Below are 26,226 nucleotides of genomic sequence, written 5' to 3' on the forward strand. Positions count from 1 at the left end.
GGTGTGACTGCTGATGTGCTGATACCACCATGGCATGCCAAGTGCCTAGCACTTTAGTGCTTTCTGCTGTGAAACACTTTTATGGTATTTCTTTGAGAAGCTCCTATAGCTCCAGGTTTCGTGGCAAGCCTTTGATGTTTGGCTGAAGGCCTCAGAACAGTCTTCCCATTCCCTTCAGTAGAATGCAGTCTTTCTACTAAAAAAAAAGGCTGTACTGAAGTCTTCGTAGTTATTTTTTCCTCCAAGTATCCTTTACTTAGGACACTAACATCCAAAAGTTCTAGACTCAATGGAATTTTCTTCTGTACATAGACATTTTACTTTTTACAGGTAGGTATCAGAAACATTTCCAGAAAACCATCAAGAAGTTCTTATAATGCACATTTGGATAATTTTATGTTTTTAAGTTATCAGTTATAGTCAAACCCAGTGACAGTGCCACATTCAAGGATGTATCTCACATTTACAAATCATAAGTCAAGAATAATTTGATGACAGCTTCCAGCAACTGTATCTATTTAAGAAATCCATAATTTCCAGAAAAGACACATAATTGTCCATTTGATATAAACAAGTGCAGATAAAAAGTAGCCTTGCATGATTCTGCCATTGCAAGGAAAGATAGATATTTTTTTTTTTTTTTTTTTTTTGGCCACAGAAAAAAAAATAAAAGCAAAACTAGAACTCCAAATGAACAGAGTTACTTGGTCAGATTTGTTGTAGGAGTCATGTCTATAAAGAACAGTTTTAATTTTTCCTCTTTTCCTCCAGAACAGACCTTCAGGGACTCAGAGGAAATATTTGCCATTAACTATTTACAATGCTGGTTACTTCTTAAGGAAAAGCAAACCGAAACAGAGAAGACTGTTTGTCTGCAAAGCAAGCAAGCTTTTTAACTGCAAAACAGATACTACTTTAAATGCATACCCATTATCAAATATCAGTATCATTTAGCTTGCTAAATAAAAGAAACTTTAAGCTCCGTACAGCTTGGCAACTCAGTAAAAAGTGAAAAAAAGAAAAAAAATCATATGGCTAAACAGAGAAAGTCAAGCTCTAATAGATCGTTTTTATAAACTTGTCTGTGTCAGTTAAGACTTGCCAATATGAAGACTGCCAACATCTTAGCAATGAACAGTGAAATACATTGAAGGAGCCTCTCCAGCACCAACCCTCACAGAACAAGGAAATTCTGTAGCCGAAGTTTCAGGAAGGCTCCATCTGCCAAAACCACTGTGTGCTTTTAATGAAGAACGGATATAGAAACATACTATGAAGAACATGGAAAGTGTCAAGGAATGCTAAGAATGCCAGCCTCCTGGTCAAGCCTTCCGACTCCCGCCCCCCCAAAATGTCTATCCCACAGGAAGTGAATAATCACTGCACGTACCTGTGCAGAACACGTACCATACACCAGCTAAATGACCAAGTCAAGAAAATGTTTCTAACATCAGAAAAATACCAATACCTTCAGGCTGATGTCATCAAATACATCACTCGACTATTTCAATACTACCTTTATTCTTTTTTAATACTATTTAAATACTAGATGTTAGATGGTCAGTTTATTTTCCTCAATAAAATTGCATATATACTCGTTAGTTGCAGGCAATCATTAGCTTGGCTTCATTCTGGCAGAGTGTCCTGGAAAATCAAACTAACTGAGGACCGTGCAAGTCTTACCTTTCATAAATGTCAAACCAAGTCTTGAAGTAAGTAAAAATGAGTTATTTTCTCTCTTGACATTTTGCTTAAGTGGCTTTACAACCCTTTAATATGTAAAAAATGGCTAGCTCTATATTATGATTTTTTTTTTTCTGGTACTGAAACCTTGCAGATTGATCCCCTTTAAAAAGTATCCTTTTACCTAACTTCACAATTTATTCTTGTATTACTCTTTTTTTTCTGAAATTTGGGAAGCTATTAGTTCTGCCACTTATTTGCAACAAAGTGTCAGTTCTTTGCAAAATTACGGTATCCCAAGACACTTACTGTCAAAGATGAAGATCAGGAGTTGCAGTCCTCTTTCCCAAAGAAAATCATGCATGTGTGTGTGAACACGCTAATGATAAATTATTTATATGTTAAAAGATAGTATCCTATGACTACTTGCAGGCTGCATTAAACTGTTACGTGCTCCAAATGGTGGCTCCTCTGATCATTTCAGCTGGAATAAGTTCAAAAGAACAAGTAATATGTTCCTTGTGACTAGTCACTTAAGGCTATGATTAAGTATATAATTCAGCTTCTAACACCCAGTTTTTTCCTCCCTTTTTCAGTATAAAGACTAAAAAAAGATCAAATGGGGTGTTTTTTGAAGCCCGGAAGTAGAAGTATAACATTTCTTATGCTGTTCTTTCCACTAAGCAATAGAGATCCAGTCACATTAACAGCATTATACACTCCTAGAACTGGATCCTATTTGGCAAGACGGGCTCCAACGTCGCAAGACCAAGGCAAGAAAAAAAGAACTCCTTAAGTATGTTAGTGAAAGATCTCTTACGCAGTTTTCATCGCACACCTCCACCTCTGAGAACATATTTTCTTCTTTCGTACTAACAGTAAAGCATAAACGGCACAAGTTTATATCCCTTCACCATGTTACTTGCAAGTATATGTTTATTCATACCTAAAAATGTTAACGTAGATCACCTCATCCGTTCTGTACGATGACATCTTTGCAGCATAAAAATAACTATTCCAACATGCACTTAGACAGAAACTTCTAAAACTCACTGGCTACACCTTACATTAGTAACTAACCCAAGCCAGAGATTGTTCTCCGGTCCAGAGGCAAACCTGCACCGCTTGATCTGCAACTATATAGCCAAAATCACTTTCCCCTCTCCCCCATCCAGAAAATGGTAGCCACCTCCCCTGTCTGTTTGAAGAAGTCCTGGCATTTGCCACCTTTGAATGATGCCCGGATAGGGCTAAGGAAAACGTCAGGTGGCCCTAGCTAAGCCATGCTAGTGACCACACTGACAATTTACTAGTGTGAACGATCACAGGCCAAACCTCAGCCTAACACCCAAGCCTTCTCTGATTTGCAACTACGGACACACTCTCCATTAAGTGAAACCTTCGCTCAAGCCTCTCCTCAGGACTGATGCAGAAGACACCTTTGGTAGCATGCCTGGGAGGCCACAGATACCAGACTGCCTTCAAATACAGAGGGAAACAGAAAACCCTGCAGAGCTGGTAAGCTGCAAAACACAATAAAAAGTGCCGTCCATGAGAACTGAAAATCCCTGTGCAGAGGTTTGCCCACTGTGATGTTCCACCATCATCAAATTTTAATAAAACAGTCCTTTCTACTACTAAAGAGAGGACAGAGATCTTTACCAATGACACACCAAAATTCAGGTCAACAAACAGCTCTTTGACTTGAACAGATAAGAGAACTGGGAAATGTGAGCTGCAGTGTTTATCTAGATGGCACTATATGTGACAGTACAATAACTTTAAAAGATTTGAGATGTTTTGTTCCCCACAATTACATATTGTAATAATTCAATAAAGAAAGAAAAATAGACATGGGTCTTCAGACGTAAAAAAACATCTGAAAAATCAAGTTTTCTTTTCTCTTATTTCACATGGTCTACCAGCCTAGAATTTTATTTCCCCATTAAATGAAAATTAAGTGGCAGTGTTATAAGAAACAAGAGACTACTCCATCTCAGTTTCTCAGTTTTAATCTCAGACTGTTTACAATGACCTGCTCTTTTAATTTTTGTTATTTCCTACCTAACAACAACCAAATAGGCTGGAGGAGGGAGGACAATTTGTACTTCTGAGCTACTGCAGATCTATATTATGATCCACAGAGTTAAAAGCAGCCACTGGCTTTAGTTTGTCTACATTTCAGCAGCCAAAGTCCATACCGTTAATTAAGCAGGAAGCAGCAACAGAAGGCTTATGTTTGCTTTTGGGGTGAGCAAAGCTTGTACAAAGTACATCCTTTGACAGAACCTATGGCTCTTCAGAACACTTTCTACCCAGTGGAACCATTTAAGACAAGTTTTCTCCTACAAAAGGGCTATGTTTTCCAGATCCTAGCACAAAGGGACACTTTATGCAATCACAGATGGTGAGATGCTGGTGTGGAGAGAAGCATGCGGTTTCCCAAGCATCAGCACTGCATTGTTTTTCTCTCTGAGGACACAAAGCATAGAAGACTCTTAGCACAAGCTGGTGACTCTCTGATTTTAGCCCAGCTAAAGGAACCCGCTTTCCTCCATCCCTGGCACTACCAGGTCACGTAAGGCTTGCAAGAGGTAATACTGTGAAGGCAGAGGGCAGGCAAAAAAACTGGAACTTGTGGGATATAAAAATGCAGAAAACTGGCACTCCAGGCAAACATGAGACCAGAATCCAGACAAAGGTCCTCCCAACCGCACCAAATCCTCGCTACAAAGCTGCTGAAGCGCGGGCGCTACACGCTCCCCTCAGAAAGCCCTCAGACGCACCGCCACCATCCCTCTCCGCAGAAACAAGCCAGGAGCGTGAAACCAACGATTTCACCGTGGGATGCCAACGCGGGCAAACCCGAGCTTGCCCCGCTAGCCGGGAACCGCGAAACCCTCCTCCGTTACCTCACCGCCGCCCACCCCGGCGGGCGAGCCGGCCTCACCCGGGGCGCCCCTGACACCAGCGCCGCGGAGGGACGGTCGCAACATGGGTGACAGGATAAAGGGGAGGACGAAGCCGCCGCCGGGCGGGCGGCCCCCGGGAAGAGGCGCGGCGGGAGCGGGCGGCTGTCAGCGCCGGGCCCGAGCCGGCCGGGGAGGGCGCGGCGGGGCTGACAGGGCTGCCGGCGACCCCCTGGAGCAGAGGGGGCGGCGGCGGCGCGGAGGGGACCGAGCCTGAGCCCGGCGGCGGGCGGCGCGGGAAGAGGCTCCCTGCGGCGTGAGGCGCTGCGGCCGGCAGGGCCGAGGCGAGGGGAGCGCGGGGCACAGGCCCTGCCGGGGCCTAAGCGGCCGCGGGCGACCCCCATGTCGGGAGGGGGTCAGGGCTGGGCTGGGCTGGGCTGGGCTGGGCTCGCCGGCGCTTGGCGCTTACCGGGCAGCCGCCTCCTTCCCGCTTCTTCGCGGCGCGGCCCGAGTCTCGGGGGAGCTCGCGGGGCCGCTCCGCGCGGGGCCGCTCCGCACCGGGCCGCGCCGCGCCGCCGGCGGGGGGGGGGAGGGGGCGCGGCGGGGCGCCCGGGGACGACAGCGACCCCCCCGCCCGCCTCCGCTCCGCCCCACCCCTCGTGGGCGGTGCCACTGCATTGCGCAGGCGCCAACCCCGCGCTGACGGGGGGCGGCGCATGCGCCCTCGAGCCCTCTCCCCGGCTCGCCCGCCTCTCCCGCCGGGGGGCGTGGCCGGGTGAGGCGTCTCGGGGCGCGCCGCGCTGCACCTGAAGGGCGGAGGGAGAAGGAGGGCGGCGGCGGCGGCGGCGGCGGCGGCGGCGGCGGCGGCGGCGGCGGCGGCGGCGGGTTTCCCGGCATTGCCCGCGGGGCTGGCGCCCGGGAAACCGCCGGCGGGGCGGCGCGGGGCCTTTGCCCGCACTGGGTGCGGCGGCCCGGCGCTGAGGGGCCCGCGCCGTCCCCCGGCTGAGGCGGCCGGCGGGGCGGCAGCGGCGGCCGCCCCCCCCGTCCCGATGCTTGGATTGCGCTCTGGTGGAAAAAAAGGGATTTCGTGCTTTTTTTTTTTTTTTCCCCCTGGAATAAACCCGTGGATTTTACGCTTCAGAGAAACCTTGAGGCGGGAGCGCGCGGCGAGGCTGGCGGCCGAACGCCGGCGGCCTCGGAGCCGCCCCGCCGGGCGAGGGGCGGAGGGGCTGTGAGCTGGGGAGCCCGCGCCTGTGCCGCACAGTGCACTGTTACATTGATTAGAGCTTCCCACTTGAGCGAGAAGTACATAGAGGCAGTTTGAATGTTGTAGGGAATGGTTTTGTCGTCTTAGGTTCCAAGAACTGCGTGTAAGCACAAGCTTTCGGACTTTCAGCTCCTTTTGAAAGACTGCACTGAGCTACGTCTTGTAGCTCATCGTTGTTATGCAGATGTATGACTGCTGTAATGAAAACCAAGGAACAGCTGTTAATAAGCCCAAATTACAGGGCTGGTGCTTTAGTGGGAGGTATAAGTAGAGGCTCTATTTACAGGCATTGGCTGGAAAGTGCTATGAACACAGTAACTAAGAAAATGTGCTGATTTGACACATCCCTGTGAAAGTTACCCCATCAGGGTTTCTGTTTAGCTCAGACCGTGGGTTAAACCTCTCTCCCAACAGCAATTCAGCTGTTTTGTCAAAGGCAATGCTTCTGTTTAAGATTGCATTGCAGCCTCTCCCTTGAGGTATGTTCCTTCCTAAAATTCATAGGGCTGCGGATTGGTGAGGGCAAGTATGATTTACAGTCCCCTTCTCATCTTGGGTGAAATTTAATTTTTAATATTGTAAATGAAAGTAAGTAACCTCTAGATTTCATTAGCGTTCCTTTTAAAACTGAGATGTTTTGTGCTTGCATATGTTACAACATAGTTTGATTTACATTGTGGGAAAAATTTACTAGTTATATGTCTTATGAAATCAGCCATTTTATTTAGATGTTCATCCCAGTCTGTTTCTCTGGTGGTCTGCCTGCTCTTAGCTGGCAGGGATTCCCCTGGAAGGGTGCTGCACAGGCATGGTGTACTTGTTTGATGTTGAAAGGCTCCTTTATACTTAAGTAATACTTCTGATGTTTGTTTTCTAACAATATGACCAATGTCATTCCACTTGGTTTTCTGACCCATGATACATTCCACGAAATGTTGTTCTGTGTTTCAGCCTTTGGACTGATTTTAAGTTTTTTATCAGTAAAAACCAGGCATTTCAATGACAGTCAGCAGCATTACTTCTGTATTAGGGATGTGAAAAATGTTTGCATTTGTTTTGTACAATGTATTTCTTGTGGTAGCCCACGAAGGGGCTCTGCTTTCTGTTTTCTAAGCAGGAAACAGACCGTGGTTGATTCAGCTCAGTGAGTTAATGAACAAGCTGCTAGCTGACAGTGCGTATGCTGGTATCCTAGTTCGGGAACTTAAAAGGTCACTGAAAAAAACTACATAATTTTGCAGTGTTATCACAGAATGGTGGGGGTTGGAAGGGCCCTCTGTAGATCACCTCGTCCAACCCCCTGCTTGAGCAGGCGGCACAGGACGGCGTCCAGGCGGGGGGTGAATGTCTCCAGGGAAGGGACCCCACAGCCTCTCTGGGCAGCCTGTGCCCCTGCTCTGGCACCCGCACAGGGAAGGGGTTTGTCCTCGTGTTCAGGGGGAGCTTCCCGTGTTCCAGCTTGTGCCCGTGGCCCCTTGGCCTGGCGTTGGGCACCACTGAAAAGAGCCCGGCCCCATCCCCCTGACACCTGCCCTTCAGATATTGATAAGCACTGATGAGATCCCCCCTCAGCCTTCTCTTCTCCAGGCTGGACAGACCCAGGTCTCTCAGCCTTTCCTCCCAAGGGAGATGCTCCAGCCCCTGATCCCCTTGGCAGCTCTGCGCTGGCCTTGCTCCAGCAGTTCCCTGTCCTTCCTGAACTGGGGGGCCCAGAACTGGACGCAGCCCCCCAGGTGTGGCCTCACTGGGGCAGAGCAGAGGGGGAGGAGAACCTCCCTCGCCCGGCTGGCCACACTCCTTTCCATGCCCCCCAGGACACCGCTGGCCCCCTTGGCCCCAAGGGCCCGGTGCTGGCTCAGGGTCACCTCGCTGCCCCCCAGCACCCCCAGGGCCTCTCAGCAGAGCCGCTCTCCAGCAGGGCCCCCCCAGCCTGTGCTGGTGCGGGGGGCTGTTCCCCCCCAGGGGCAGGACCCTGCACTGGCTCTGGTTGAATTCCCTGAGGCTCCCCCGGGCCCAGCTCTCCAGCCTGCCCAGCCCTCGCTGGATGCCAGCACAGCCTCTGGTGCATCAGCCGCCCCTCCCAGCTTGGGATCGCCAGCGAACGTGCTGAGGGGACGCTGTGTCCCTTCGCCAGGCCACTGATGACTATGTTGAACAGGACAGGACCCAGCACAGCCCCCTGGGGAACACCACTAGTGACAGGCCTCCAGCCAGGCTCTGCCCCCTCGATCATGACCCTCTGAGCACTGCTGTTGAGCCAGTTCTTTGTCCACCTCACTGGTTATGTCCTGTAATGCGTGCAAGAGTGGTTCAACTCTACTAGAACTTTCTCCTTGTGGTTATGTTCTGGATGAGATTGCCCAAGAGGATTACAGCATCTCCATACCTGGAGGCTCTAACAAATAGCAGACAAATATCTCTGAGAGTGGGGCAGGTATGGCTCATCCTGACTCAGGCTGAGCACTGTATTCTGCAGGGCCTTGGGGCAGCAGCTGCCTCGGGGTAGCCTGTCCCAGCCTCGGGAGACAAGGCAAGGGCTGCCCAGAAAATAAAAAGACACTTCCCTGGGAGGGGACTGTGTTGCAATTGGCATGGAACATCCATGATTATTATGCACTCATACATTCTTTCTCATCCTGCTCCAGCCTTAACCTTCGGTCATTCTTATCACAGGGAAGAAGTGAGCATATAATGGCTGAATTTGCACAAGATTGCATGCCACAATTAATCTCGAGCCAGTGGGTGTGTTGCTGTTGCTCACCCAGGATCTTCAAGTGGGGGACAGCAGCTGGGAGAAGCACCAGCCTGGCAGTCAGAGAAGAGCTTGACGCAGCAGGAGCGGGGGCTGCATGAGCAGAGGTCCTGGTAGGTGCCAGCACCTGTGGTAGGACATGACACCTTCCAGGTTTGCTCAGGGGCATCGTAATACTGTTCAGTGTGATTGCACTACAAAGGTATGCTTTCTTATTGAGTGAGAATCATTTTGGAGAAGAATTCCACATTGAAGCTATCCGAAAACTACTGTGAAACTGTTTTATATTATACAGATACACCACTGGTAGGAAGTCTCAATAACAGTCATTGAGTTTCCCCTTCTTTTCCCAGTTCAGAGGTAAGCATGATATATTTTTGTCTTGACCTGCACCTTATTTCAATGTAGTTTTGAACACTGTACAGTCAGCTACGTCTTTTTATTACAGAGGTTTATATTTAATTTGGACTATATTAAAACATAAATGTACTGGATAGGCTGGGAGAGCTGGGTTTGTTCAGCCTTGAGAAAAGGAGGCTCAGAGGGGATCTCATCCCCGTGTACCAGTACTTAAGGGGCAGCTACAAAGGAGATGGAGACTCCCTTTTTACAAGGAGAGGACAAGGGGGATGGACACAGGTTGCTCTTGGGGAGATTCCGATTGGACACCAGAGGGAAATTTTTCACAGTGAGGACAGTCACCATTGGAATAATCTCCCCAGGGAAGGGGTTGACTCGGCCACGTTGGACACCTTCAGGAGCCATCTGGACAGGGTGCTGGGCCATCTTGTCTAGACTGTGCTCTTCCCAGAAAGGTTGGACTAGTTGATCTCAGATCCCTGCCAACCTGGGATTCTGTAAATCTTTAATTACATTAATAATTTAAATACTATTTAAGTAAAGCACCAGGAGAACTTGATTTAAATAACGGATTCAGTTTCCACATTGACTCCTACAAAAACCAAGAATTTCATGCAATATTTGAAGAACTCGAGACCAGAGCTGATTTCTTACGGGATATGTAACTACAGCTGAAGTGCTCTGCACACAAATGTAAAGATTACAGGGTTTGAGACTTGGCTGCATTTTGAAGCAGTACTCCTAGGAAAGGATGAGTACAGATCTGAAAATGGACCATTGTGCCCATCTGCTTCTCTATCTTATATGTAAACTATTTCAACATGTTATAGTTGTTTTAACTCAGCAATAACCCTGTACTAACCTCTAGATTACAAGTGATGTAGCTTTTACCTTGTAAAACATGAAATAGCTTTTATTTTGAACCACCAGTGTTAAATTCCACACCTCTAGCAAACTCAGTTCAGTGCAGTTCACACATTCAGTTTAATGTAGGCCCAGTTTTTAGTTAAATAAGACCAGAAGAACCTGACAAACATAGATACAGGAGATTTTATTTAACATTGTGTACAAAGAAAGGCTACAAATGCCTTAGACTTTTTTTCCCCCAATACAGTTTTTGGATCCCTTTTTCATGTCACTTTTCTCAGAAAATGAAAAAAAACCAAAACCAAACCCAGAATGACAAATCCCCCTCCCTTCCTTTTCCCCCCTCTCTTTGGGCCTAAACTGAGAGATGTTTAGCAGTACAATTTCAATACCTTTTAGTATTAAACTGTTAGGATTAGGTTTTCTTTTCCAAAACCAGAGCACTAGGAGATACTGAAGCACTAGCAACAGCAGTATAAAATGTCAAAAACTGACTCCCTAACATGGTAGTGTTAAAACAACAACAACATTAACTCTGATGAAACCCAAAATTTTCCAAATAATAACAAGTTGTTTGTCTTCTACACCTGATAATGTAGCACTAATTATATAATTTAATTGCATTTATATTTAAATAAATAGTCTTAACTCATTCCTTGGAGTTCTTCACAGATTGTAAACACTTGTAATACTAGAGATAAGAACAAACTACACAACTTACAAAGGCAAGAGAAGGCTTAGCTTTATTTTTTTTGCTGGACAGACACAGAAAGGATATTTCACAGTGTTCTGCTGTGAGATCATATTTAAATTCACTGCTTCATTGTGATGCTTCCAGTCATCCAACACAGCGATTCCTTAAGCTCTTTTTGGTGCCTCAGTAATCGCTTCTAGTACCCCAACTCTCAAAACGTGTCCCTGCATTGCTAAGTTTTATCCAGGATTCTGCAAGTTTCATATGTAACTGTGAAGCCCAGAACAAGATTTCCCTTAGGCTGAGAGAAGCCGTGAAGGGATGAGAAAAGGCTGTTGTGAAGAAACAGCCTTTTGCTATGGGAGCTTTTATGTTACCACCTGCTATATATGGAGTGGTGTTTAGATATGGGTTGGTTTTCAGCTGGCTGCTTGCATATTGTCATGTACCCCTAGGTGTTAGCGTAGTCCTAATTTCTCCCAAAATAGGGCTAAAATGGAGGAAACTTGAGCTACTCTATGTAGATGGGCATTCAGCTCAGCTCAGCACAGTAAGGAACTGGATGACTCTCTTCCCCCTGCTGCCTTCTGGGCCTCACTCAGACTGCCCCAGGGGACAGGTGAGCATCCAAGGCCACCTGCTCACTGGTGGGCTCTACCTGTTGTGATCCTTGTTTAGCAACACCTGTAGAAAACGGCTGTGTTCTCCTTCCTGGCAGGAAGCTGGTTTGTACACAAGCCTGCCCTTCTGTACATCCACAGGAATATGAGATGGCCTTGCCATATGAATGATTCTGCCGATTACAGAATTGGTTCATCTGTAGATGTCCTGGGTTCTCAGAACATCCTACCACCAGGGAGAAAGACTGCAACAGTTACACAAACAAAAGCTCCACTGGAAAATAAAAAAAGTTTTCTCCATTCTGATGAACCACTTTTGACAAGAGGATTTGGACACGACTGCAACTGAGACAAAGCAACAGAGCAAACATTTCTGCTAGGCCCTGTAATCATATTAATTCCCAAATATGCTTGAACAGGTATAAATAACATAGTCTTAACTCGCAAAACAGGCCTACAGGAGCCCAAAGCTTTAGCAGCACCTGATCCATTCTGCACCAAAAGGCTGGAAATCTTTTCGTTATCTCCAGGGATGGCTCCATTATGAACGGAACCTCCCAGTGCGGTAGTTTGTACAGTACAGAATGATGTGGTTTCTGCTGGAAAAGGAGGGGTCTTTCTTACTGAAAGGTGAAACCTGGCAGTAGGAAATAAATGACATGGGAAATACTCACACTGTTTACCTGCCAGTTTTTACAATGGTCTCCTGCAATTCCACTCTGAGGTGGCGACACAAAGAGAATAAACAGTGGAAGCAAACTGGGTCATTTAATAATTTTCTAATTCTTAGCAATAGCACTTGTGTATTTCCTTGACCTGGAAGGCCTAAATCTAGTGATATGGTCATGGAAGGAAGAGAATCAAGGTAACAAGTACGCTCAGGTTTGCTTTGGTCCTACTGTTTCAACCATTTCATCATTATAGCACATTGTGGCATTTTATCGTTGCAGCCCAGAAACAGACCTTGAGCTTAAGCAATAGCTGAGCTTTCTGGTTCTGTTAGCGTTTTTCCTTGGCAGTGGTGTTTCACCTGCGGTAAGACACAGACTCTGTTATTCCTCTCTGTCTATTGCCGGGGGTGCGGGGGGGGAGGTAGAGAGCAAATTATAAGCTTTGCTTTCATAGCACTGAGCTGTGAATTTTCAGTAGCAAAAAAGAGGGGTTGCAGCACATCAGAACTGGGAGGCTACAGTGGCTAAATACCTGGCCTTCCTGGGTTATTGTTTATTTACTGGCAAGACAGTCTTTGCTCATGTTAGCTAGAGCATGAGCATCTTCTGTAACATGAAATGAGGACTTCGTTAGAGTTCCAGACCAGGTGATCCAAGCAATTCCTGTTTATGCTTCTCTCTTCCATTTTTGTGTTCTTTCTCTTCCCTAAAACCTTTTTAAGGAATAATCATTAACTGTAAGTGCTTCCTTTAGGGCTTCTCTTGGTTTTAAGGGCAATCCAGGTATTTAGTTTTATGCAATGAGAAATTTCATAGAATACATATGAACAGTCATTTCATTCTCATGCAGAAAGGAGAACTGCTGATATTAATTGAAGGCTGCAGTACCTCAGCTGCACACACCCTACGTTAAAGAAAGTGAATGGTATCAGACTTAGTTTTCTGGTAACGGTACTATGACAATGCTAGCAAAGTTTACAAAGAAAACCACAGCTGGACTACAAATTTAAGAGGGAATAAACAAGTGACTGACTTACTACACCAAGAATTTGATTAATTTGATTGTATCTACTTAGGAATTGCCCTTTCAGTGTTTTCTTCTTCAAGGAAGAGAAGCAAATCCCTTAAATGCAGCATGAATGTACGTACTGGTCTTCTGGTATTACAAGTCCCCATCTTCTTGAATTAAAGTAAAAAGAGAAAGGGTAGGGTTTTTTCTTAAAACATTTCCCACGCCTTACTAAAATTTCCATAATAGGAAGGCCATATCTGGCGGTGGTACCCCAGTAGATAACCAAGCACTGGAACAAAAGCATTAACTAGTGAGGAATCAGAGAGGGTTGATTTTTTGCCATCAGATTTTTAAACATTTTAAAAACCCATGTTGGTCAATTTACATTTTATACATACTTGAAAGAATGGCACATTAAGATAAGCGAATACATTGTGATGCCTTCCAGTGTTACAAGGGCAACAAACAAATTTGGAGATCCATGTTTGCTTTAAAGAACAGTACATTTGTTTAAATAAACTCCTAGAAAACTAACAAACAACCATAAAACAGATTTTAAACTGGTAAAATGAATAAACTGTAAAAATACTGCATCTCACATAAACATACTCTGTGGTTCCAACACCCTGTGGCCAACAGAAAAATTGCAGTTTTGCTTCATACGGCACATGCTGATTGCCTTGCGCTCGCAGCTGAAGGTCAGAATTGAGGCAGGCAGTGGGCATCAACAGAGTCACCTCACTGCTGTATTTTGCCCTTAGCTGATACATTGAAAAACAGCAGCACTAAAATACAGCCTGAAATAGCTCAGCTACTATCTCAACTTGTTAAAATTGTGCAAGAATAAAGAACACCAGCAGCATTTGAATGGATGTGTTTCAATTTGGTTTCAGACGCTCCCCTCCCATACAAAGCACGCACAAACACGAAGCTGAAACTGATCCAGTAACTGTTATTTCTTGTTCATCCTTGAAAACTTTCCCCACTGTTTGCTTTACTTCTTAAAATTTTACTTAAAAACCTATTCAGTGTTAAAAAAAAAAAAAAAAACACCATGAGAATTTTAAAATCGTCTCTAAATGCCAGGAAACTGATGCTTACTCCTCTCCTTAAACTGAAGACACCCAGACTATCCTAACCGCTTGAATTTCTCTAGTTTAAAGTTTTAGCATTTCAGGTTCCCGTTGCTGAAAGCTACCTTTTCAGAAAGGTCCCTCCAATACACTAGAAACTGAAAGAGCATCAACTCCCAGTGCACACAGAAAGGGTATTTTTTTGCTAAGTTTGCTCTTACATTGTTTGTATTGTACCTTTTTGATATAGAGAATGGAAGAGTTAGGTTTTCTGACACAGCTTGCGAGGGAATATATAAGACTAGAAATCAGAAGGTCTTCTTTAAAGCCAAGTTTTGCAATTCCCTTTTTGTTTAAGTATGATAAGGCTTATTAAAAAAAAATAACAAAGCAAAAAAACAAACCAAACCAAAGAACCCCCAACCAAGGCCCCTGGGAAAAGAACATAGAAGCCTTTTGGAAATACTTAATTTCTGAAAACATAAGGCTATTCGAAAAAACTTAATTGCAAAATTAAAGGAAATTCAAGAAATCAATTCTCATATTTCAAATCAGTCCATGATTTCATCATCAGCAATAAGATGCGCTATCTTTTCCAGCCCAAAATTACCAGCTTTGGGGAAAACATATTCATACGTAGCAGAAATAATTAACGGCTTAAGTTAAATTAATTTTTTTTCCCTGATCCACATGCCTGCATGTTAGATAATGTTACATTAGAACCGAGCATTATAATGAGAGACTAAAAGCAACAACCTGTAACAGTAACCAAAGCAAAAGCACTTTTCTCATGGTTACATACTATAGATCAGAAATTTAATATTAAAATTAACTTCCTATATAAATAAAAAAATTGGGCAAAAGGAAATTGGCACAGTCATTATGGTATTGCTTTCCAGTTTCAACACTGCAAAAACCAGCCACAGATTCCAAGCCCCAGAAGGAAAAGGCTATTGCCCCATCAGCCGGTGTAGTCTGGCTGGGGTTTCTCACCTTTTAAATGAGGTCATCAGCAGTGCTGCTGCCTCAGCTACGTCAGACAATGCCTTGGGATGGGGCAGGGCGCAGCTCACAGTAAAAGGATTGATATAGAACCGCTAGGTAAAAATGAGAACAAATAGATAAACACAAAACCATGGAGTGTGGTTTACTGGTCTGCATGACTTTTCTTAAGTCAATGTTTTTCAGGATTGTGACTAATTTTTGCCTTCAGAAAGGCAAAAAAAAAAAAAAAAATCCAAATCTTAAGCCTTCAAGTTTCCTTGCCATCATTCCCTCCCTCCCCCCACAAAGCACCTCCTACTATAAACACTTCTTCTGTTTTACGGGTTCAGAAGTTGGAATGTAGTAGAAATACATACGAGAGAAGGAATTTCTAGTTGTACATTACATTACAAAGAGGTTTGCTCCCAGACCTAAGGAGGGAGGGATACTAAGCAATATTAAATTCCTATAAGAATCCTTACAAAGCATGCAAAATATTGATATACTCACAAAATTGAAATTTATATTGGTTCCTTTTTGAATTTGCAACTTCACAGTACAATAATTTCGGAAATTATGCAGCAGTCAGAATTAGTGACTACAAAATCATTTCCCTTCAATTTTTTTCTTTCCACCTGTTTGAACTACTCCTTTGGTTTTCTGGATTTTTTTGTTTTAAATTGAGAGGTTGCAGATCACCTCTCAGAAAATGTGAAATTCAGCATAACAGGGGTTGCTTTCTTTGTCGTATTTCCCCTCAAATGACGTTGACAATCTAACTCCACCAATCTTTCAGTATCTGGCCCTCCCTCCCCTTCCCCTGCTGACTCCTTCCCTTGTCTGCAAGCTGTTCTTTTCTTCCCACCAGGAGGATGACAGACGGACGCCACTACATGGATGCTGCCGAAGTGGGTAGGAAGCGAAGGGGGCCAGAGTACTTTATGAAAGCGGAGCCACTGCCACCCCCCACCCCCTGATGTTTGGCACAACTGCTTCATAGCCAGAATGCTCTGCTCTGGATACCAGCAACGAGATCATCCTTTCAATACCCTGGACAAACACCACTGCCCTTTACGCCTGCCTAACTCCCGCGGCTTGGACTGACTTGGGCAGGGAAACCCAGAGCTGGTGCTTGGCTAGTCTGTTTGTACTGCTGGATGTAGTTCCATAGAGATTTCTTCACTGCTCTTACTTAAAACGGTTGGAATCTCTCGAGAGCGCACAATGCATGCTACTTGCTAGATTGTCCAGAAAGTACATTCTGACACATTTTACCAAAGTATTTGTATCTATCAGAAAAAGACTTGTAGGAGCAATGTACAACGCCTCCAAAAGTTCAAGTACCAAGAAAAAGATGTTCTGAACAAAGTTTGGAGTAAGCAGCCAGCCAAACTTACAGCCACTGACTTTTTTTTTTTGTCCACAAATGCTTCAGTTAATTTTGCAGCGATAACTTATTTTCTTTGGAGTGTTGGGAACTAACAGCCTTCCCAACTAATTTTCATTAAGTCTGGTGGGGTCTAAGGAATTTAGCAATCCTGTCGGGATATTGCCCCTGCTTTTCTCTGCCAACAAACAACAGAATCAAACACAGAATCCCTGACTAATCCTCCTGGCCTCTCTTTAATTTGCGATATTTAGTTATAGTGTAACATGATTGGGTCTGGCTCCCTTCACCCAAACCCCATCAGAAGTGCAACACAGGCGAGAGCTGGGCATCTCCTTCCCTCGAGTTTGTATAAATTCTGCAAGGGAAGGGGTGGGTGAGAAAAAAAAAACAAACCAGGAAAACAACCAAACCCCAAACAAACCAACAGCTCTAGTTGTACACAAAACCGTTTCATTTCTTTAGAACCCTCTTCAAATCAAGACTTGAATCTCTGAGGAGGGAGCATTAGATCCCAGGCCCTTCCCTTCTCCTCTTGCAAAGCAATGCTCTTTGTGGCCTAGAACAGTACTTTAAAAATAGCAGTTATTAAAGACACAGTTGTGATATATCCTTGAACTCCCCCTCACCCAAAAAGGGGTATCCTGTCAAGTGGTCCAGTAGAAATCTTGAAGTTTCTTTATGATAAATGAAATCCATAAAATGAGGAACACCTTCTGTCACATTCCCAACAAGAACAGTAGCCACACTCTGTGGTGCATTTGTTCAAGTGTCTGTTGCTCCTTCTAGTGGAGATTCTGCACAGCTCCAGCTCCGTTCTGGTCCTACCAGTCAGAAGTAGAGATTTTTCTCCTCTCTCTTCAGATTGTCTCTGGTTAACAAACAGCAGAAGCAGCTAGGGCCACAATGCCCCAGGACAGGAACAGGCCAGTCACGTCTGAAGAAACACTGGTTGTCTTTTTCTCAGGTGTGGCAGATTGATGCCAAGAGCAGTTTTTTGTGTCCTGTTGGTATCACAGGCACCTACACCTCTGTGGAGAAGAGAATGCTTTGCCTCTTGCTGTCTGGGGTAGGGATAGTCTCTAGCTGCAGGAAGTACAGAAGAACTTGAACCTGCAAAGAAAAAGAAAAGAGGTAGAAAAGCTCTATTAATTCATTTTCACCCCAGCTATTTGAGAGTCTCCACAGGAACATCCTGTAGTTATGTATCTGTTTTAATACCATGTGTAATCGGAAGAATTCTAAAACTTGTGGTGCTTCAGAGACTCTCTTCAGCCTCCAGGACACAACAATGGTCTTGGTGTTCCACCGCACTGCAAAAATCAGATCAATAATTTGCCATCTCTCAGTCCAGAAAGTACAAACCAGCCTGGCCAGCTAACACAGCCTCTACGTTTGAATTCTCTGCATTGCCTTCAGAAGGCGGCAGTGGCCAAAGAAATCTGAGTTTAGCGAAGAATTTTGTGGTGCATCAGTGAAGGTGGTCTAAGTGTTCAGGAGCATTGTGGAAAAACACTGACGGTCTTTTTGTCCCAGGCCAGCAATACGGCACTGTGAGACAGCTCTCCAAAAGTCTTACTCTGCACAAACAGGAAGCACAGGACTGTGTGCGTACTGACGTTCTTTCACAAAAAGCTGTATTAGTACAGACGCAAACTGAATGCCTGAAGAAACACACTTCCGCAAACAGTCTAAAATGTCTGTGTCAGTCTGAAAGTTGTTTGTTTCTCAAAAAACCTGTCACGAAAGCACAGAAGGATGGCAGAACCAGGCCTGCAGAGGACTGCAGTTTCCCACACATTGTCTTCACATGATTCAATCGCACATTTCAGATTTTACCTGGGACATGACTTCTAGCGACCAGCTATCCGTCATTGTGATAGGCTGGGTTGGGTTAGCCGGGATTTTACTGTCCTTCTCAGAAGGTCGGAGCAGCGTTGGTCCAAAGACAGTTGCAAGATTATGCAGGGACATCTTGTTAACGCTTTCCCTCTCAGCAACCCTGGGAGAAGAAACCATGAATAGGGCAGATCTTTATAAATACCTGAGCTTGTAAGGGTCTGTAAGTAAGAAACCGTATTTATTCCTTTTGTAAAAAGTTTTAGATGTATTCAAATCAACCTCTCTCTCCATATGCACCTAAATGAACTTTATATATAGGCAATACCTTGATCTGAGACAACCATAGTCTCCAGGCTCTCTACAGACAAGGCTTAAACTTGGGAAAGGGACTGCTGCTTACTGTCTGGACAGGCAGAAGTGGGGCAGGAATAAAGGAATGTTTTTCATCCCAGTTTCATAAATGAGAAACTGAGACACACAGGTTAACAATACCACTGTCCAAGGGCAGAAAAGTCTGCAGCAAAAACACAACTAAAACGCAGATTTCCTGAATTTTAATCCAGAGCCTCAGTCACTAGATTATCTTTCATCTCTCCAGCGACGGCCTCTGGTATGTACAAAATATATTTGTAAATTAGCACACTGTGCATGTATTAAGCAAGCTTATCGCATTAATATCAAACACACGGCAATGCTTTTTCACAGTTACAACCGTATTTACAAAGACATAGACAAGATCAGGAAGACTGGTCTAAGCAAGGAACTGACAACTCTGGTTAGCAGAAGTGCAAAGCTGGAATTTTTAAAATATATCATGTTCGATTGCAGACACCTTTTGAGATGGGGCCAAAGCTTCACAGTTTATATTAAAACCTTTCTCGACCTTTGTGTCCAGATGCAGGTGCAGTTCTGCAGTGATACAGCAGCAGGAGTTTGCATTTGCGCTAGATAAACCCTGAGACTTCTACTACGCCTTTCCTTCAGTTCTAATCCTTTCAGTATGAGTGAGAATGGAATTCAGGATTTAGTGCCTCATGAGTGAGTATGAGACAATAGTTATCTGATGAGCATTCACAGCAAATCAGCAAACGCTTCATTTGCGTGATTCAGCACAAATTTAAGAAAAAGGCTCTTCTCTTCTGATTAACTACGCTTTACACATGAAATACGTCTCTAAAGGATCCAGGTATTACCTTTTCAAATGGTCCAAAAGGAAAAGGAATGTCACAAGGTTGGGTTCTGGAAGCGATAACAATAGATTCAACATACAGCTTTCCTTTGCAACAGGATCTGAAAGTGCTACAAGACAGAAAGTAACAAAACATCACCACGGGCAGCGAACGAGAATTTGACTGTATAATCTCCCTAACCAACAAATATGGATGGTCCCGAACAGATTGTAATTGCATCACAGGTTGGAAGGTCAGAGTGGCACATCAATACCCCAGAGGACCTCCTTCCTTTATTTTACAGATATGTAGAGAATCCTTTTCCCTCCAGCAGTTCAAGCATCCTCAGACTTCCAACCGTTCCCGTGTTTTCCCCTGCATCAAGACAAGGCAAGGCACGCCGCCCCCCGGAAAGGGCTTCCCAGGCAGACTGAACGGGGCAAACAGCACAGGCAGCCCCAGCGCGTAGGCTGCCATTCTATTCTTAACCTAACCCTCAGAAACCTGGACATTTTCAGCTTACAAAAAGGCACAACAGTTGTCTGTATGAAAGCTCATCGGAAGAGGATGTCATTCCCATGCTCATTTCTGAGCTCCCATTTCAATTCCCTAACAGCTTGTTCCAGGCTTCCGTCCAACATTATAAACACGGTTTTTGTACTGCCTTAGGAGCAGCCTCTGCCAGAAGAGTTACAGTTCCCAAGGGTTATTTCTGCTACTACCTACCAATGCCCTCAGCAAAGTTGGGGTACAGCTCATCTGTAAAGAGGGGCTCAGGCAGTTCCCGGAAGTACAGCTTCAAGGTGCCTGCAATAGCATTGACATCCATCTCGCTCATCATCACGGACACGTCTTTGTTATCTGAAGGGGGAAAGAGGGAGAGCGGAGTAAAGAAGCTGCTGGCCTTGCATTCATTCTTTTTCTTGCTTTGGCACTCTTCGTTTATCCTTTGTCTTTGCCTAAATAGCCGAGAGTTTTTCTGTTTACACTTCTCCAGATCGAAACAGCTACCTTCTGTCAACTAAGAAGCGCTGCACAAATCACTGCAAACAGTTTATCGCTTTAAATCAAGTAGAGGGAACCTCACACTGCCCAGGGTTAGTTACGCTGTGCCAGATCTGGAACAAGCCCTGCTTGACTGTATTTATATGCATCTCAATTTTGTTACTGACAACAGTTGTTATTCCAATTCCCTGCTTCTAATAGCTTAGAATAAGAGACTCTCAGGCTGGTTAATTCCCCACCAAGGGTAGCTAAAGCACACAGGCAATTCAGGGCTCACATTTCAGTTTTGTTACCTTTAAGAACAACAAAACCACCCCCCTTTCCCTAAAACAAACAGACCAACCAGCAGAGCCAGTGCTGGTTTCATGAAGCTTAGTGTAAGCCAGCATTTAAGATAAATGAAAAAAAGTTGTTTTTCAAAACGTGAAACACCCTTACTTGCACTAGTGAAGATTCATAAATCAACATGTTTGGTAGCTTAGGGGGATTGAAAAGAAAATAGGAAGAGGGAGACATTTCACAAAATAAGTGAAGAAAAAGTGCAGGGTGGGTGAATTTGGGCACCTGGCACAGGCCTTATGATTGCTTGCATCAGAAGGGAGCTCGAGCGTGGCTTGGACCATCGTGTGGAGGCTGGAAGCAGGGCAGAATTTCACATTTTGTACCTCAGCAATTTGGAGGTGTTTCACCTGCCTGATCTTAGATGCCTTTTGGGATATACATGCCATTCTTTTAAATGCAGCACCAGTAAGGAGCCGTCTTCTGCTCGAGGTCAAAGAAACCTTCACAAAGGTTGGTCAAAATTATCTAATTTTACAATCTGTGCATACCAATCTAGACATAGAGTTAAGAGAGAACTTGGGAGCCCTGACCACCCAACTCCAGTTTTGTAAACACCTGTCCTAATCAACCTTAGGAAATTTTTTTGCTGGCTTCCTCTTGCAAAATATTCTTAATTTCAAGGACTTCTGTTAATTTGGAGACCTCACAACAGTGAGGAAATTACAACTTCTGATTTCTTCCACTTCCCCTGGGGAAGGCATCTGCCATTTACAAAGTTTTGGCAAGGCAGGCAAACCCACCATTTAACGTCTACCGGGAAGAGTAACAATCGTATTATTTGGTATAAGGATCCATCCCGTTGTATGTCTTGGGTTACACCTGTAGCTGAAGAATATTAATAAAGCATGCAGCCAGGGTTAAAATGACTCCCCTTGTGTGAGAATCTTGACCTCTTAATGCTTCTTGGGGAACACAAGATTAAAAGCAGCATAGCCACCTGACAGGGAGCTCACGCAGGTCCTCAGGGTGCAAAGGAAAATACCCAACAAATACTTACTGACATCGAAGGCAGCTTTCAGAGCCTGGATATCGGTCGCAACCCCAGAGACACGGTAGATGCCCACCTCCTCCATTCCACGCCGCTCTATCTCTTCCACACACTGGCGCACTATGTAAGGCACCTTGGATCTCTCCCTCCTTAAGAAAGCCAGATAGAGGAGCTCAGTACAGCCCTTGCCCTCAAGCATTGTTACCCCAGCCAGCCAGGCTGGCTAAAACCACCCCGTCATTTCGTTGTGCAAATCTCTTCTAGAAAATGGGGTGGGAGAGTCTGAGCAGGCAATCAAGACTGAGCTTAAAAACTCCTTTTAAAACTGGAGAGGGTTTCCCGAGTGTCTCAGCCTGTCTTTGGCTGTTCTGCAGCTGCCCTGAGCGCTTGAGCTTCTGGCCGGGCCCTAGTGCCCCTGGAGTCTGCGACTTTGTGCAGGTAATCAGGATTCCCAAACAGCCCTTGGAACCATAGAAACACTGCTGCTTTCAAATCATTGCAATTCCATAGGAAGGAAATACCACAATTCCCAAACTATGTAAAAGAACAAACAGGTTTCTCCTGGCAAACGATTCACGGCAAAAGATCAGGGGTTAAAATAATACCACAGGATCCAAAGAATTTGAACATTTCCGATTACGGAAAGGAAATATCACTGTTCAGTGGCTCTGGAAATTTGTGGCCAGGTCAGCTAACTACAGAGTCAAAGAACAAGGGGTATTTCCGGAACTCAGAAAAGTGATTTGCTACAAGTAAACACCCTAGGTTTCAAAGCCTGGGTGCATGTTGTTTTTTTTCCCCTCCAAAAAATGAAGCTCAGAGAATGTTCAGCATCTCTTTTCTGCAGACACAGCCACCTATGCTACTGCCCAAGCAGAGCAGACTGGGCTGACAAATCCCTCAGTGGGATAAAGGCAGGTGCAACCTGCTGGCCAGTTGGCTTTCTGAAAAACAACAGGGAGAAATGTGATCCATCAGCTCACTTGGTGACAATAGCGATCTTGACCCCAAAAACCCCAGTCTGTTTCCGGGATGGCATCCTTTTCAGGCTAAACTCCCGACTGGTAAACTTCACCGACAACTTCACTTCAACCTGAATAAAAGAGAACAGCTGTTACTTTTCAACATTTTCTTTTCTTTTTTAATGCTGCAATGAAAAGCAAAGAAATAAAGCATGTAAGAGGCACAGAAGCAGTGCTAACTTCTGTTTTCCATACTTACTCCATTCATTGAGATGACTGTGCGTTGCCAGTCTTTGTCCTGCAACACCTGTGGGTCCAGCTGAAAAACACAGAAGTTACCCATGAGCTAGGAACAGACTTCAGAGAAATCAACAAGCCAGAAAGGCTTCTCTAAGTGAGCAGAGCACCGTCAACATGCTATTTCTTTTCCATAGGAAAACACACATTCCAAGGTTTCACCGACTCAGGTAATGGGACAGGCAGATATTGTGCAGTTTTCTAAGCAGGGCTGATGAGGACTTGCACACGTGGAAAATCCAGCAACACATGTGCAGTGTCTGCCCAACAGCAAAGAAAACCTCGGTGAGCAAAATCGATGTTTGAAAGCCAATAACCTCAGCTTTCAAAGGAAGAGAGGGAGCAGAGATTTCTGCAATATTTGAAATAGAGCAAACTGTCTCCCTCTGCAGTTTTCTAGAGACAGGTGAGATTGGATGAGTGTGAAATTACTGCATGGAAATAAAAAGCCAGGCTGGAGAACTTCATACCTCTTGGCTATGAAGCTAATAGCTTCCAAGAAAGACTATGTTCCACTGAATTCAAAAGACATAATAACCCTAATAGTGAGATCAAGGAAGAGAAATATGAAATAATCCATACAGAGAGAAGTAACTTTAAACAAACTAAACCTCTGTCAGGATCTGACAGAGGAGAAATGGAGAAAATTGGCCCAGCAGTCATAGAAAGCTGTCCTGCTTCAATCAGCCTATTCCTTTTCATTTCAGCTTGAGCACAGGGGCAGGAAGAACACCTGGTCCTGCTACTGCAAGAATTCATCCAGCAGAAACAAGTTCTGATGCAAAGCCCTGATCTCCCATTTTCAGCTTTGCTTGATCTCTTTCGAGCAGGCAGTTGTGCGGCTGGGGAGCAGCTGACTCGTACTCAAACATCACCCAGCAATTCCAGTACGGCCTGGGAAAGGCCAAACACATCTGAACAGCTAAAGCATGGCACTCAGCTCAAGCTGGACCGGCAAAAGAGAGAAAGGACCTGTCTGCATGAGACCTTGTATCAGCAATCAGAACCAGCCACAGCAAGCAGACTCCGGTGCCTCCTGAGATGGCTTTGTAACACTGGGCTCTTGAACACAGACACGGTAAGACCAGAAGGAGGCAACTGCACTAGACACTATGTTTTGAGTTTACTGTCATCAGCAAACAAAAAGACACTCAGTAGCCACAGCTATTTCTGCAGCACAGCTCCTCCCTCTTGCAGAGCCCCATGCAAAACCTGAGTTGTCCGGCAGAGGTAAATGTTGAAATAACAGCAGCTGCAGTATATTCGGGGAGATCTCAGATGCAATCACGCTCACACTCTCTTCCAAATCATTAACAAACTAGCCCAATACTGCTGACAGCTGCAGAGACAAGTCCCCCCGTACCCTTCCCCCATCCCCAAAAAAGAACCGGCAAAGAGAAACGTTTCTCCCTGCTTGCTCCCACTGCAGAGACCCCAAGAAGCAACAGACAAGCAAGTCAGGCCAACCTTATCTCTGCGCACTTTGTTACGGACGCGAGCCCACAGTGGGATGCTGCCAGCACACACATGCTTTCCTGTCGAATTGGACCGGTTCCTGCAGGTGCAACTCTGGCAGAAATTCCTGAAGACCCCTTGTAAGGAATAGTCAGTTAGCAGTAGCTCCCACATTTTGGGTCTGCATAAAGGTCCAGGAGGCAAATGGGCAGCAGTGCTTAGCTTCAGTGCTTCAGCAAACCCAAATAACAGCCTGCTTGCCAAGAGGGTTTGCTTATAACTCTGGTGGAACAGATCCACCCCCGCCCATGCAGCTGGCCAAGGTCCCTGCAAGTTGGCCAGAATCTAGGCTGTTCTTTCCTGACTTTCAGTCCTGGAAGTTGGGTTTCTTTCAACAACTGCATTTTTCCCCAGAATTGAGAGGAAACCATTTCTGAAGTGTCTGGTTTCCTGTGAAGAGCAACCATGCTCAGTATTCCTGAAAGCTTGATCTCCAGCTGCCTAAACAGTCATCTCGTTAAGCTGCCAAAATGGCCCTGCTGATAGACACAGCCACAGCTGATCCTCCAGCTCAGAGCAGTTTTCCATATGCTTTTAGAATGCAGTCACTGAGTGTATTATTTATAGCAGAGAGAGACAGCTTAAGTCTGAAGGGGAAAGAGGGTTTTGAATATTTGCCAAAAAAGTTAAAGGAAGAGTCCAGCAGGGTCCAGTTACAGTTTATTGAAGCTAACAGGTATTCCTGATTATGGCTCAGTGATGACCAGGGAACTCCTACTACTGTACAAACCAAAAGTAACTAGTTCTTAAAAAGTACGAGCCAAACTAGGCCCTTCTCTGCCTCAAGAGTGAATATCCCATGGCTGCAAAGGACTGGAAAAAGCAGCACGCTGGAGCTAAGAGCTCACAGAGACTTCCTTGCTGGGTAACTACCGGAGCTGAGCAAGCACTGAGTGTACCTGCTGCTACCCCTTGCTCCCTTCCGCTGAGCTCCGCTGCAGGGCTGGCAGGACCCCCACACCCCCACCTGCCGTTTGCCTCCTGCTGGAGAACAGGTTGCATTGAATGGAAACAGCTATGGAGAACAAGCACCAGGGAGCGGGTCTGGCTGACCCGAGCCAACCCCGCGTAAGTCACTGGCAATAACAGCAGCACTTAAAAAAAGAAAGAAATTCCCCCACCCCCCCGGGTGCTTTTAAAATAACAAAGCAAAATAATAGAAGTTAATAAAAGAGCAAAGCTTGCATAAGCTCTCAGCAACACTGAGACAGGAAAATCAGGTCTAGCAGTCTGATAAAGTCATAGTAGGAAATAACAGAGTCAACAGGAACCTAAGAACGTCATTTAGACTTTGAGCAAGCTTTGATTCCTGGACCCTGCAGATGACTGACCTTCTGAGGCCAGCAAGAGCAACACAGGGCAAGGGCAGCCGGAGCAGACAGGTTACAGAGCAGACTGAAGGCAAGGAGAGTTAGTGAGCGCGATGCTGCAGCACAGAGAGGGCCTGTGACAAATGGGGTCATGCTGTCTTCTGGCCTGATTTGGAGACCAATGACCTGGAAGAGGGAACAGAGCAGAAGAACGCAATCTACAGGCAGTGTGCCAGGAGGAGGCTGCTCCGAGAGAGCAAGCACATGGCACTCGCTTTGCCAGCCCAAGCAGGGGGAGGCACTGTGAAATGGCTGCCTCTGCATTAACCTGACAGGGAAATTTACTGCGCCTCTACACATTTCCTTCAAACAGTTGCTCAGTTTGATGACAAAAGGACCCGGTCCCATCTCCACTGAAACTGTGATAAATTGTGTGGTTTCCATGACCTATGCAAATAGGACAGACCTGCAAAAACCCTCGAAGACTGTATGTCGCGGGCTTGTTTGCAGAGTCCCC

General features: G+C 45.2%; 2 protein-coding genes across 3 annotated transcripts in view; both read right to left on the minus strand.

Moving 5' to 3' along the window:
- The window catches only part of SPECC1L (sperm antigen with calponin homology and coiled-coil domains 1 like), a 72,203-nt gene extending 67,050 nt beyond the window's left edge, over positions 1-5,153 (minus strand). The window contains exon 1 of one of the 2 annotated variants that reach the window (XM_064466534.1): positions 5,062-5,153. The gene's annotated coding sequence lies outside the window, so the exon portion shown is untranslated. The remainder of the gene's footprint in view (positions 1-5,061) is intronic. The other variant, XM_064466532.1, reaches the window with a different exon arrangement.
- A 4,852-nt stretch (positions 5,154-10,005) lies between these two features.
- The window catches only part of BCR (BCR activator of RhoGEF and GTPase), a 111,793-nt gene continuing 95,572 nt past the window's right edge, over positions 10,006-26,226 (minus strand). Inside the window, exons 17-23 of the mRNA XM_064466411.1 lie at positions 22,847-22,906; positions 22,609-22,718; positions 21,635-21,774; positions 20,017-20,151; positions 19,315-19,420; positions 18,119-18,281; positions 10,006-17,392 (exon numbers count right to left, since the gene is read on the minus strand). Of these exons, the coding sequence (XP_064322481.1) occupies positions 17,303-17,392; positions 18,119-18,281; positions 19,315-19,420; positions 20,017-20,151; positions 21,635-21,774; positions 22,609-22,718; positions 22,847-22,906 (804 nt within the window). The 3' untranslated portion in view covers positions 10,006-17,302. The remainder of the gene's footprint in view (positions 17,393-18,118; positions 18,282-19,314; positions 19,421-20,016; positions 20,152-21,634; positions 21,775-22,608; positions 22,719-22,846; positions 22,907-26,226) is intronic.

Source organism: Phalacrocorax carbo, chromosome 15 (genome assembly GCF_963921805.1).
Source record: "Phalacrocorax carbo chromosome 15, bPhaCar2.1, whole genome shotgun sequence".
NCBI classification, from domain to species: Eukaryota; Metazoa; Chordata; class Aves; order Suliformes; family Phalacrocoracidae; genus Phalacrocorax; species Phalacrocorax carbo.